At 36.5% G+C, this 13,402-nt stretch overlaps 2 protein-coding genes across 3 annotated transcripts; one reads left to right on the forward strand and one right to left on the reverse strand.

The window, feature by feature from the left end:
- Positions 1–3,880: 3,880 nt before the first annotated feature.
- Positions 3,881–9,106, reverse strand: LOC141443730 (uncharacterized). 2 transcript variants are annotated; one of them, XM_074109090.1, is made up of 5 exons: positions 8,403–9,106; positions 8,111–8,207; positions 7,440–7,526; positions 6,665–6,751; positions 3,881–6,294 (listed from the first exon to the last, which is right to left on the reverse strand). In XM_074109090.1, exons 1-5 carry the CDS (start codon positions 8,413–8,415, stop codon positions 3,939–3,941), a joined length of 2,640 nt encoding a protein of 879 aa, XP_073965191.1. In that variant the 5' UTR covers positions 8,416–9,106; the 3' UTR covers positions 3,881–3,938. The 2 variants fall into 2 exon arrangements, with proteins under 2 accessions (XP_073965191.1, XP_073965183.1); XM_074109082.1 differs by lacking the exon at positions 8,403–9,106 and having other exon boundaries at positions 8,111–8,391.
- Positions 9,107–10,998: 1,892 nt separating this feature from the next.
- Positions 10,999–12,880, forward strand: LOC141445523 (uncharacterized). The gene is made up of 3 exons (XM_074111357.1): positions 10,999–11,765; positions 11,893–12,091; positions 12,520–12,880. Exons 1-3 carry the CDS (start codon positions 11,580–11,582, stop codon positions 12,846–12,848), a joined length of 714 nt encoding a protein of 237 aa, XP_073967458.1. The 5' UTR covers positions 10,999–11,579; the 3' UTR covers positions 12,849–12,880.
- Positions 12,881–13,402: the final 522 nt, after the last annotated feature.

Here is a 13,402-nt window from a genome sequence, read left to right on the forward strand (position 1 = left end):
TCGTAATGGCTACGGAACCCTATTTTGGGCGTGTCCGACACGCTCTTGGCCGGTTTTATTTTATGAAGTCTAATAAATTCTCTTTGATTACCTATTACGAGTAAACAAGCCATGCTGTGCCTCTACTTAATTGTATTTAAGTTGTCCATCAGGATATAGAAAGATCGTTTAATTGATGAATTGATAATGGAAGTTACCGTGTACCGATATTCCTAGACGAAGCCTTAGAATATGAATGAACCATCGCACCTACCTACACCCTAAAAGTAAAACAATAGAGTCAATGACTAAGTAGAAAACCCAAGTAGGCAGCTTTATTAAGTCTTATCAGCTACGTGTTTAACTTCTAAAATCATGTTAACTGAACAAAATCCTAAATACAAAGGCTAGGCGCAGCCGCAGCACACAGTAAGTAGGTGTTATAAGTTGCACCGCTATGTGTGTCTGTGTGTCTGTCTGTAGCACCGTAGCTTTTAAACGGGTGGACTGATTTGAATGCGGTTTTTTTATTTGAAAGCAGGTTTTCTAGCGATGGTTCTTAGACATGTTTTATCGAAATCGGTTCAGCCGGTTTTGAAATATTGAGCTTTGAAGTGACAACGTCGAGAGTTTTCCAACTTTTTTTTGATTAGGTTATACACGCAAAAAACTGAGAGAATATAACTTCCCAAAAATAAAACACTTCTAATGATGGAGTTGTAGGTAGGTACTTAAACAAACTTGATTGTTCACCACGTTTGCAAACACTCATATTTGGCCGGTAAAAATATCTAAACTAGGCTGGTGTAATGTAATGTATGTACCTAGATGGAAAGTTTTATGTCTGTTAAGTAGTGGTAAGCACCTGGTCAAAATGATAATAGATAGGTACGTGACATGAAATTAAACGTTGCGTCCTAATTCGATTAAAAATAAAATATCCATGAGACGGAAGTACGGCGAGTAATTTAAGTTGCCGAAATGAATGGTCGAACCAACTTTTAGTAAAATATTACTACTTTCCTAGATATACTTAGTATTTAGAGTAGTATGTAAATAATGTAACTATACTTACTCAACGGACATTGTATTCCTAAAGCCGGTCTGGTCAGACGATGTAATCTTTTGTCATTCGCGTTTTTTGTTGATTTTGCAATGCCGAACTCGATTAAAATGAGTTTTAACCGAGTTCCGGAGAATTTTATCACTAAGTTGTCTTAAAGCGTACTAAAAGTTATAAATGTGACATGTGTGATGGTCTAAACCATTTCATTCAGTTATTAGCGATATCTGACGAAACGCACAGGCGTCGGGAGCGGGTCGGCGACAGACCTTCGCCGATTATAGCGGTGACGACATCGACTTTTCTGCTTCGCTCGACGCGTGTCTTCGGGGTCAGATCGTTTCTTTCTATGCGACACGATAAATGAAGTCATTCACGCCACGTAATTATTAGGATTTCGAAATAGTGTTTAATTTTAGAACAAAATACCCATCATATAGACAGGTAGAGATCCCTTTTATGTGACAATGTCGCCTCCTATTGACCCAACTTTTTCCTGATTGTTGTGGTCAATAAATAATAGTTATTATTGTATCGTATTGCAAGAAGTTATTAGATTAGCTTGCTGAGTCAGAATTCAGAATCTCAACCGATTAAGGTAGAGTCTAGAAAATTGATTGTGACAATCGATTTAGATAGTGTACAAATTTGATAGTATATGGATACAGATAGTTTACTGGTAAAAGTAACGAAGTACTTTATTGAAATAGTTAGGATAGGTTAGTGTGACTTATCTAAAGCCAGAATTAATCAGTGAGTCGTTAAGGCAGATTACGGCCAACAACTGCGTCAGTTAACATTAATTTAAGTTAATTATTCTGCGGCTCTCTATTAACTCCGGCTTAATAGAAATGTTCTACTTTAACTTCCTTATCGATTTTGTTCCCATTCAACAGGTTATTGATCGTGTAATGTTAAGTGTCGAGCTGGTTGAGATTGTGAGACATAACAGGTTTTGCATAGTGCATGGATTTTTCAAATGAACTTTTAAAAATCTTGTTTTATTTGGTAACAGAGAAAGTGAAGGGTAATACAAACGTTTAGAAAGACGTGCGCAGAAGTTATCTTTGTTGTATAAATGTAGATGTTTGTGTATAGATGGGTACCCCTCATGCCGGTTCGTCACGGTAGGCTGATCACTGTCATTTGTTGTATGCAACCGTCAGAGAGTTGGTTTCCATTCCAACACAGGTACATTTCATCGAATACAAAATATGAATATTTATACAATGTCTGTATTATTATTTTCAATGATATCACTTTCATGTTTCGGTATACCTATAAAAACATATTTACGTTAAGTTACCTAAAGTGCTTGAGTACAGTCACGCGCTATTTTAATTTATAATATGAAATTGCAAGTGTTCTTAGTACCCAGGTAAACGAAACAATGTAGGTAATAATTTATTATTTACAGGTAACACACGTAATATAAAAAAAGAACAAAAATAATTAATCTAAGACAGCTAAAAATGACTAAGTATATATATATATTTTTAATTTTTGTTTTTAAAAAAATTGAAAAAAGGCCGGCCAAGTGCGAGTCGGATTCGTATATCGAGGGTGCTTTGTAGATAAAATTTTCAATGTTAGCAGAGCCCCTTTTCTACCTAAGCTACGCAGTTCGCAGTGTGAGATGACATAGATGGACGGTTTTGAGGCTTTGTACCAGATTTTAAGAGTCCGCAGCAAGTAGCGCTCAACTCCGCGTTGAGATCACGCGCTAACGCTTTAAAATGTTGTTGTTTCACCTAGAGTAAGACAGGGCGCTAGAAAGAAAGCAAGAGCGCGCTAGCGGGAAGGCGGAGCTAGAGACATGTCACAGTAACAATATTGCAGTAAAATATCTTCATACAATGGTGAAATTATTGCAGTATCTAAGTAGAATATAACAGTAGAACATCTCCAGACCAAGATTATAATATATACAGCGCGGGAGGGCAGCTACCGGCTAGGATATTATTTGGCGTTCCAAAAACGTAAATGTACATTACACTACACATTACGCTGTAAAACTTTTTTACTGCCCATGGTGAGTACACAATTTTACGTCGCCAGTATTGCCAGTATTTGTACCTTTTATTTTTCATGCTTTACTATATTAGTTTTATTGATTTATTTTCATCGATTTGATTGATTTTTAGGTGTAAAAAAATAAAAAAATATGTAGAAACTCTTTTGTTTGTGGTTTCACACCTTGATTGCCTTGACCTTAGACGAAGATTCTACTTTATGCACTAGAGCATAAAAAGTTATTGTATGTTGCCTAGATGCAGCATGAACACGCACTTTACGAGCATGAGAAGTGAAATAGTCGATTGTACAACAAGAGCATAAAACGAGCCATTTTACGACGTTTACGATTTTAAGACGTTCGTTCCGGTACGGCGAGGGTGGATAGACACGTCGAGGGAAAAATGGGTTTAATGCTCGAGTTTTACACTGCTTTTTACTTCGATTAATTCGAGGAAATAGCAACAGTGGAAACAATGGTTCACTTACTATGTTTCTTTTATTTTTCATGAATTACTATATACATAATTCTATTTTTTTATTTTATTGATTTATTTTGATTGATTTGGTTAATTTTAGTTTTATATAAATAAATAAAAAAGTTAAAAACTTTCTGTTTGTGGCTGGTTGACACCTGATTAGCTTGGTCTTAGACAAAGATTTTATTTTATGCACTAGAGCATAAAAAGTCATTTTATGTCGCTTAATCTCAGCATAAAAACGAACTTTACGAGCATGAGAAGTGAAAAGTATAATATCTATAGACTACAACATCAACTTGATTGGACACATTGAAGATTGGGTGTATTGAATAAAATAAAAAAAGTCATACAATATTGTGTTTTATTTTTTAATACATACAAGTATGAAAATTCGCTTATTTTTAAGAACTCTCTCGTATCGGTAACTTTCTAGGTAGACGCGGATCTATAATTTCAGGTAGTATGCATTCCATGTAAAATTTTCTCAATTTATTTAATATGCTCTCCCAGAATCCTGTATCCTTTTCGATTTTTTCGAATAATATGCCTTTTGGAGTCCACACCACGAAGATACAGTATCTTTTTTTTGTAATATTTAACTGACCTTGTACTTGATAAAAGTAGTTGTGATTTTGCTTCAGTTTTATTTTCTGAGGATCACTTTCGTCCAACACACAGAAAGTAATTTTTTTCTTTAAAATAGCTTCTGTTGGCGTCATATTTGCCGCCGAAGCTGGGCATTTGATCTCCACAATTGTTTCTTCGTCTATGACTCCGTCGGGACTCGCGCCTAAATACTGGTGTTCCTCGAGGATGTATAACCCACAAGGTGATACTTGCACTCCTAGTGCAGCTTCAGTCTCTTTTAAAGCGATGGGCTCATTCTCATTGCCGTATCTAGTAGCATCGCTACCTTTAAAATTGCTATATAAGAGTGTTTTTATAATATTTTTACACGACGTGGCAGCTCTTCTCTTACATATTTGACCAAACACTGACGCAGTAAGGCGTATTTTTCGTTGTTTGATCCATTCAGGGTTCGTTGCCTGCCCAACGGTATCTTTTTGGATATTTTCAAGTTCTATTTTACTTTTTGAAAAGTCTGCTAAGAGTGCTTGTTTTCTTTTTTCGTAGTGCTCAACTTCCATATCTGGTTCTTTTTCGATATCACCGTAATGTTCATCGGGTCCTGCGATACGTTTTCTTCGTTTTGATTTTTTGTCTTGGCTTGATTTTCTTTTCGCCTTTTCTGCCTGCCTCTTCTCATACTTCTGCGTGTAAGTCCCCAGTTCTTCATTTTTTGTTAATACTTTACTCATGGTTGCTACAAGACTCCCGGTGTTTCTTTTTGTAGCAGCTGCGTAGCAACGGGACTCATAAGATCCACGAAGGGAGTAATTTATTCGTTTGCCTCCTATAAATTTTGCGATTAGTGCATTAAACTGCTCAACAATATTGTTTGTTTGCCCCATAAGGAGACTTTCGGCATTGTTTAAAATAGGACTTATAGCGGTGTATATGTCATACCACAAGCCACAATCTTTCATTTGGCCTATGAAGTTTTCTTCGCCTGGTTTCGGGCCATTACAAAAATATGTTTTGCAGTTGGCATGCTCACCAAAAACGTGGCAAGGCCCGTTTCGTAGGTCTTTTTTTAATTCATTTACTTTCTCAGTAAAAGTTTTCCCTTCCATTTTCGAAGAAAAGTCTATTGCTCCTTTAATTGCCTTTCGTAGTCGCAATATGTTATCATTTAGGCATTTCCTCATGATAATAGGGACAGGTCCTTGTTTATTTTCAGTTTTTTTTGTCAAATTTCTCAATTTAGTGCAATAATTTCGTAATAAATGATTACTGCATTCTATTTTGTGTATAGCAGTGGAGTGGCCATATGGCAATGCTTCGTTTAAAGCACTCATGACACTGCTATCGCCATCACCAATAAGTTTGGTGTATTTCAAGCCATGCATATTTATGCTGCATTTAAAACCTTCTACTACACCGTCGGCTTCCATTGCTGTGGAGCTACCAGACCAGTTTTTAAAACATTTATGTTTCTTGACCTCAATCTTTTTATTACTTGCAACAGCGCATACAGAGCAATAAGAATTCCGTATTCCTAAAAAGAGAACCTTTTTAGTTTCATACCCAATAATGCACGCTACCCCGGATAATGAATTATAATTGCTGGTACGATATGATCTTTTTCCCCACGATGCGTCCGCTACTACTGTGATGTAGGGAACGCCATCAGCGTCTACGTTTCCTTTTTCAATTGCCATTTGTTTTTCTTCGAGTCCTGCCTCAAACATGCTCTTCAAAGAGATATCTTTTAAAACATCCCCAAGCAACAAATTCTCTTTCCCAAATGTTTTCTCCGCTATACATGGCATATCTAAATGAGCGCAAAGCTCATCTAATTGGGAAAAGCCACTACCCGAACATACGACTGCTTGAACAACATTTTTATTAATTTTAGACTCTAGTTTTTCATTATTAAATGCTTCTTTTTTGCCACACATTTTGCATTTGAAAAGAAAAGTTGACTGGAATCCGATTCTCGACTCCTTCACAAAATCCATATCTTTAAAGCTGCAATTAAATGGACTATGATCCACAGCCTTCATTTGTTCAAATAAATATTGAACATTGAAAATTCGTCGACCTGTCATTTTACGTACGACTTCCTCATTGCTATCATGATCAAGTTCAATTTGTAATGATGGTGTCGAGGACGGAGTACTCGGACTCAAATTTCTGAAAGGAAAAAAAAAAGTTACGTTATATTTATACCATGCAAGGTTAAATCAGAGTATACGGTGAAATAAAAATATTTGATACTGCATTATGAGGCGTACACTACTACAGAAAACTTCTAACGCCGGTGACGCTATGCAAAAAATACGTTTCGATTTTCGGTGCCATATTGTGCGCGCGACTACATTTTTAATACAAGCTTTTTGCTGACTGTACTTGCATTTTCATCCAAACTACTTTTCCGTACCAAATGTGGAAGAAGTGGGTCAAATTCAACTCGCAAGATTTTACCTGCACATACATTCATAGGTACATACATTGCAACTATTGCAAGGTAAAAGCTTGTAAAAATAATAATAAAAACACCAACCTGCTAAAATTTTGAAATTGAGGCGGAGGATCGGTATTGTTATCACTATCAGACTGCTCACTGGCATGCTCTCCGGTGCCAAGCGTACTGCACATGTAAAAAATACATACATAGTGAAATGACGTCAGTCGCCATTAGTCAAAGTAATAACAGAGACTACCAGAGGTAATACTTCGTTCGTAATACCTTACTTATCGCCCTTAATGAACAATGGGATATTATAGTGCTATGACCTGTATAAGTGAAATAACAGAAGTGCGGTGTACATCGATCAAGATAATAAACTGAAATCATCTTTAATAGCCGTGTCAATATAGGTACGAGTAGGTACTAGTCTCAGTGCAGTTGCAGTCAAGAGCGAAAATAAAACTACAAGTGAAAAACGTAAGTAGCTGTGAAATAAGTTTTTGGTAAAAAAAAAAATCTGTTCAAGCTTTTTTTTTTGCTGACTGTACTTTTTGTCGACTTTACTAGCATTGTTACCTATTAAACTACATCATACGAAATTTCAAGTCGATGCCATTAACCGTTGAAGAATTCCGTCCTGCGGAGACGATCCTGGCCGGACTACCAGGATGTCAGCTACCAGATTATTGTATTGTCACGCAATTCACATAAGTATACCAAATTTCAAGTCAATTCGACCACTGAAACTGAGTCAAATTCAACTCGCAGGATTTGAGCCTCACATACATACATACGAGTACATAGGTACATACATTGCAAGTTAAATAAAAGATTGTAAACTAGTAAAAATAATAATAAAAACACTAACCTGCTTAAATTTAGAGGTTGAGGTGGAGGATCGGTATTGTTATCACTATCAGACTGCTCACTGGCATGCTCTCCGGTGCCAAGCGTACTGCACATGTGAAAAATACATACATGGTGAAATGACGTCAGTCGCCATTAGTCAAAGTAATAACAGAGACTACCAGAGGTAATACTTCGTTCGTAATACCTTACTTACCGCCCTAATACACAATGTGCTATTACAGTGCTATGACCTGTATAAGTGAAATAACAAGTTTGTGTGGTGTACCTACGTCGTACAAAAATAATAAATAAAGGTACGAGTACGAAAATTCATTTTTAATACAAGCTTTTTTGCTGACTGTACTTTTTGTCGACTTTACTAGCATTGTTACCCAAACTACATTTATTTTGTACCTATACCAAAAACAAGTCGATAACATTGTAACAGTTGAAGAGTTCCGTCCTTCGGAGACGATTCTGGCCGGACTACCAGGATGTCAGCTACCAGATTATTGTATTGTCACGCAATTTACATAATTATGCAAAATTTCAAGTCAATCCGACTGCTAGAAGTTGGTCGAATGCAAGATTTGATTACAGACAAATATCGGGACAGGTGAAACTAAATAAAAGCTTGTAATAGAGGACAAGGAAGAAAAATCTTACGCTACTGTCCTAGTTATAACTTACCTATTAGGATTAATGTTTTCTTTTTTATGACGAGCCGGTCCTTTTTTTTTCCTACGAGCCGATAACCATAATCTTGTCTTCGATGATCTTTTCACTTCTGGAAACAAGAACATTAATAATTATTTTTTATGGGAGCGCCATAGTTCGCATAGGTACTCTTTTCTCTTTTCTAGTAAAACCATAATTATTTTTTGTCCAAATCATCGTTTGTCAGTATGCGAGCCGATATATGGACCCATTTTTTATAAGTACTTGGTAATATTGACTAAAATGCATCTAGGTAGGTACTTACCCTGTTTATCCATTTTTGTAACATAAAAATGCAAAGTCCATATAAGAAAGCCAAGGTCGTCGAACAGTATGTGCACACACACCACCAGTATCACCAAGAAATATCAAATCCGTTATCAGTCCAAGTCGTAAGTAGTTAGATCGCGTTTATGATACGAAGAGAATTCACCAAAATAATATTACGTAACTCTCGCGCACAGCTGACGAGTCACTACTAACGAGCGACGCACGCACACGCAGGGCCAGCGTAAACCAAGGACAAAGGGCGGCGCGTACCGCCCTCCCCCGTACCGTTCCCCCGCGCTAGAGTGATTCGCTGCAGATTCGCATAAAAAATGTATAGTTTTTTTACTGATTTTCGTAGTTTCGTTCTCATTTGAAAACCACAAAATCATTTCGGAAAAATGCTTTTTCTTATGAAACTACATAGTTTAGTCGATGCCGGAAATAGGTTTTGACTTCAATCTGAACTATATTTTGGCCGTAGTATTTAACCGAACTGCACAGGGTTTTTGGCTCTTAAAATGCAAAACTTGTACTCGTTCTATTTTCTTTGTAATACCATTTCAAGAGTCATAAACTAATTTCAGGCCTAGATATGCCTTATCTCATTGTATTTACAAAAAATCATGATGATGCTACTTGTTATTTTAAAATAAGGACGTAACTACGATTTGTATGGAGAATCAAGCTTGCTGCGGACTCTTAAAAACGCCAGATTTTCAGATACGCAGTATACCAGATTAGCATAATGCAGATTCGCACGATGCCAGATTTCAAATTCGCAGAATGCCAGATTCGTAAAATCATCAACCCAGCCTATAAACGTCCCACTGCTGGCACAGGCCTCCTCTCGGAATGAGAGGGCTAGGGCCGTACTTCCCACGCGGCCCAGTGCGGATCGGGAACTTCACACACACCATTGAATTGCTTCGTAGATTTGTGCAAGAAACTCACGATGTTTTTCTATATATATTATATGAAATTTACCACGAGCTTTACGGTAAAGGAAAAATCGTGAGGAAACCTCAAGCAACCTGCTCATTCGAGAGGTGGCCTGTGCCCAGCAGTGGGACGTTTAAAGGCCGGGTTGATGATTGCACGAATCTGCGGCATTCGGCGAATTTGACGTTCTGCGCATCTGACGTTCTGCGAATTTCGTACTAATATGCTAATCTGGCATTCTACGAATCTGAAATCTGGCATCGTGCGAATCTGGAATTCTGCGAATCTGGTATACTGCGAATTTGAAAATCTGGCATTATGCGAATCTGGCGTTTTTCGAATCTGGTACAAAGCGTCAAAACCAAAAAAAACTATACTAGACTTAATTAACCTAACCATAAAAAAATCATTTTTAATACAAGCTTTTTTTGCTGACTGTACTTTTTGTTGACTGTACTTGCGCTGTCACCCAAACTACATTTGCATATCAAATTTCAAGTTAACCGTTGAAGAGTTCCGTCCTGCGGAGACGATCCTGGCTGGAGTACCAGGATGTCACTACTAGATTATTGTATTGTTACATAAGTATGCTAAATTTCAAGTCAATCTGACCTGAAGTTTGAATCTGATCTGAAGTTGATCAAATTTAACTTGCAAGATTTGACTACAGACAGATAGACAGACCGACAGACAGACAGACAGATAGAGAGACAACGGGACAGGTGAAACAAAAAGCTTGAAAAACATACATAAAATAAAAATGAAAACTAAAACAAATTACCTACTTAAAGAGTGCCCCTTAGGCAAGGTCCCGAAGATTATGATGATTATGTTTCGATTATGTTAGATTATGTTAATCCGTACTATACTATACCGATTTGTCCTATGGAAAACACAATAAGAAAAGGATGAAATTAGGGAACCATTGTAATAAAACAAATGATAAGGTTTTTACATCTAGCGGTTAAAGAATAAGTATGGCTAAGCTTTTACTATTACCACCGTGAATGTACTTTGAAACGATTTTCTCGTCAGTCAGTACCCTTATAGTGTAAGTTTTCGGTTACAAAATACGTATCGATCGCGTTCGCGTTAAAATCTCAATTTGTATGGAAACACGAACATCGCAAACGTTCCGCTAGAGGCGCTGTTCGTGTTTCCATATAATTAAGATTTTAACGCGAACGCGATTGAGACGTATTTTGTAACCGAAAACTTACACTAAGAGTACAGTACTATAAAGATACGGTCAGGAATACGAACGAATTTCACAAATTAGGTATGTTTTATGTAGTTTGAATATAGTCAGTCGGCTATAGTCTTTGACTATTATACACAAAGGCTACAGTTTCATTATGCAGTTTATCATAGGAAGTGTGTAAGTGGCGTGTGAGCATTGTGTTCGAGATGCGGATCGTCTTCGCTACAAATTCTATTAACGTGAAAGTCATCTTGGTTCGTCCTAATGTTTATGTTACTCGGATGTAACCAGATACAGTGGGCGATACCCGATTATTAAAGAGCTGCCGCCAAAGACGAGAACGCTAAACATTCTGTGATTATAATTATACCGACTGACCCCAAATATCTGGGTGTTGTAATTTCGGTGCCTATCTAATTGTATGAGTCCGCGTAATGGTCGCATGTCTAATACCCGTATTTATAAACGAGTCATTACTTGTTACTAAGTAATTTCTTCATTGAGTTATTACTTGATGATAGAATTCTTCAGTACAATATCTTATTCTATAGTTAAGTAACAAACATTACTTACCTAAGCAATTGCTTAAGTAAGACTCTATGTTTGATGATAGTTTTTCTCTGGCAACATTTCGTTACTGCGTTTCGTTTCATTAAAAGACAAATATGAGGTCTTGATTTTTTAGCAAAAACTGGAATTAATACGTCTAATTTTATTTTTAACCCATATTTCTGATAAAATGACTGTTTTAAAAGATATTTTTTATTGTAAGAGATACATTTTAATTATTTTACTTTCTCTGAATATTAAACCACAATTTGCAAAAATAAAACGTTTGACACGATATAACCCTAATCAATTTAAATGTTTACTTTTTAGCCTTACCTAATTTACTGACATGTGTGTTTTAATTAAGTAGGATTATGTGAAATATTTGTATTGCAGTTTGCCATTGTGTCAAAAAATTGTCGTTGGCGAGTTGAATTGTTCAAATTCAATCTTTACCCGTCGTAATAATTGGTTTAATTAACAATGACTGATGTAGATAGAAAAAAAACATTCTCGTGTCTGGAAAAGGAGTTATTTCTAAATATCATACAAAAGTATGATGCTATTCTGACCAGCAAACAAACAAATGCAACTAGTGCTTTAAAAAAGAAGCAAACATGGGAGAGAATATTAAACGAATTTAATGAGTCCTCTATTGTTACTCAAAAGGTAAGTCCAATGAATTTAGTAGGTACTGTATTGAATAGATAGAAGTCTTTAAATTATCTAAAGTTTAAAGTATGTAGGTATAGCATGGTATTTTTATGAACTGTTATAATATGAGCTACTGTTTCAGGCGTCTACTAAACAATTAACAAAGTTATGGTACAACATGAAGGCAAAAGCAAGGGAGTCGAAAACAAGAGAAAATATCCGCCACTTAACAGGAGGTGGGCCATCCATTATGGAGATGGATCCAATAGATACAAAGGTCATGGATATCGATAAAAATATCCTCACTAATATTGGAGTTGACATTGATAGCGACATTGATGGTAAGATATATTATGTTTGGTATAAAATTAAAAACTTCTTATTCCACGTATTCGGTTACCATCAAGTGTGATTATGGTCAAACGCTGGCCTATTTATAATAAAAAAAAATTGATACACATTGGCGTGCATTGGGTCGATTCGAGGGTAGGCAGTTGGTAGTTTGTGCCGCAGTAGCGCGCCACCAACACTAGCACTAGCTACCCTGCTGCCTACTGAATGCATGCCGTAGGGCATGCATGCCGTAGGGCATCCATCCATCCCATCCCAGCCTATATACGTCCCACTGCTGGGCACAGGCCTCCTCTCAGAACAAGAGGGCTTGGGCCACAGTTCCCATGCAGGCCCAGTGCGGATTGGGAACTTCACACGCACCATTGAATTGCTTCGCATTAATTCGGAATTAATTTACTCTTTTTCTGGTTTTCAGGGACTGTAGTCATACTAGGGGATAACAATAATGAGGCTTGGAGCAAAACAGCAAAAGCAACACCAGCAACACCAGTTACCCAAAACAAAGTGGAAGAACAAAAACCTGTCAATTTCAAAACCCCTGTGAAGAAAAATTATGAAAATATTAAAACAAATAAAATAGATGACTTAAAATGTAAAATATTGGAGGAAGAATTGGAGTTTAAACAATGTCTACATGAAGAGGAAATGAAGATAAAATTGTTAGAGCGAGAACATAAAGAGAAATATTTTAAATTAGAATTGCAAATTAAAATGAAGGAATTAGAAAATTTAGAGAAGAAATAAATTATTTGTAATAAATAGATAAAAAGTGCATTAGAAGCATATCATGAAAAAGAAATTTATTAATAAAAAAGTAAAAATGAGTGTATTTTTTTTTTACAATAAATAAAACCGACTACAATAAACTTGAAAATCATTTTCTACCAGTGAAGTCAGTGCCTCAGCACGAGCCAGCAGGAGTGATTGAAGCTCAATATATACTGCGTAGGTGAGGTAGACGACTATAGGTCCATTCCTGCTGCCACCGACTTCAGACTGGTAGAAATTTATTTTCATGGTTTTTTGTAGTTGGTTCAATTTTTTCATAATGGCGCCATTTCACGATATGCCTAGGAATTACGTGAATTGGCGGATTTTACGATCGGCCGCCGACATCTACATTCCAAATTTCATCGAAATCGAAATTCTAGCGCTAAGTTTAAGTGGGACTAGGCTGATCATGTCTGCTAGAAACAAGGGGAGGTCTTTGCCCAGCAGTGGGGTACATTAACGGATTAAAAAAAAAGTAGGTTGTTTCCTTAAAACGTATAATAGCGTGAAATTATGTTCGCACGAAG

Source organism: Choristoneura fumiferana, chromosome 2 (assembly GCF_025370935.1).
Source record: "Choristoneura fumiferana chromosome 2, NRCan_CFum_1, whole genome shotgun sequence".
NCBI lineage: Eukaryota > Metazoa > Arthropoda > Insecta > Lepidoptera > Tortricidae > Choristoneura > Choristoneura fumiferana.

Bases quoted from the DNA above. Each gene is read 5' to 3' on its own strand.
- LOC141445523 (XM_074111357.1), top strand. From the start codon at position 11,580: ATGACTGATGTAGATAGAAAAAAAACATTCTCGTGTCTGGAAAAGGAG. The intron at 11,766-11,892 runs GTAAGTCCAATG...CTACTGTTTCAG, and splicing joins CCTCTATTGTTACTCAAAAG to GCGTCTACTAAACAATTAAC. The intron at 12,092-12,519 runs GTAAGATATATT...TCTGGTTTTCAG, and splicing joins CATTGATAGCGACATTGATG to GGACTGTAGTCATACTAGGG.
- LOC141443730 (XM_074109082.1), bottom strand. From the start codon at position 8,223: ATGTTCTTGTTTCCAGAAGTGAAAAGATCATCGAAGACAAGATTATGG. The intron at 7,527-8,110 runs GTAAGTTATAAC...TCACATGTGCAG, and splicing joins GAAAACATTAATCCTAATAG to TACGCTTGGCACCGGAGAGC. The intron at 6,752-7,439 runs GTTAGTGTTTTT...TTACATGTGCAG, and splicing joins CAACCTCTAAATTTAAGCAG to TACGCTTGGCACCGGAGAGC.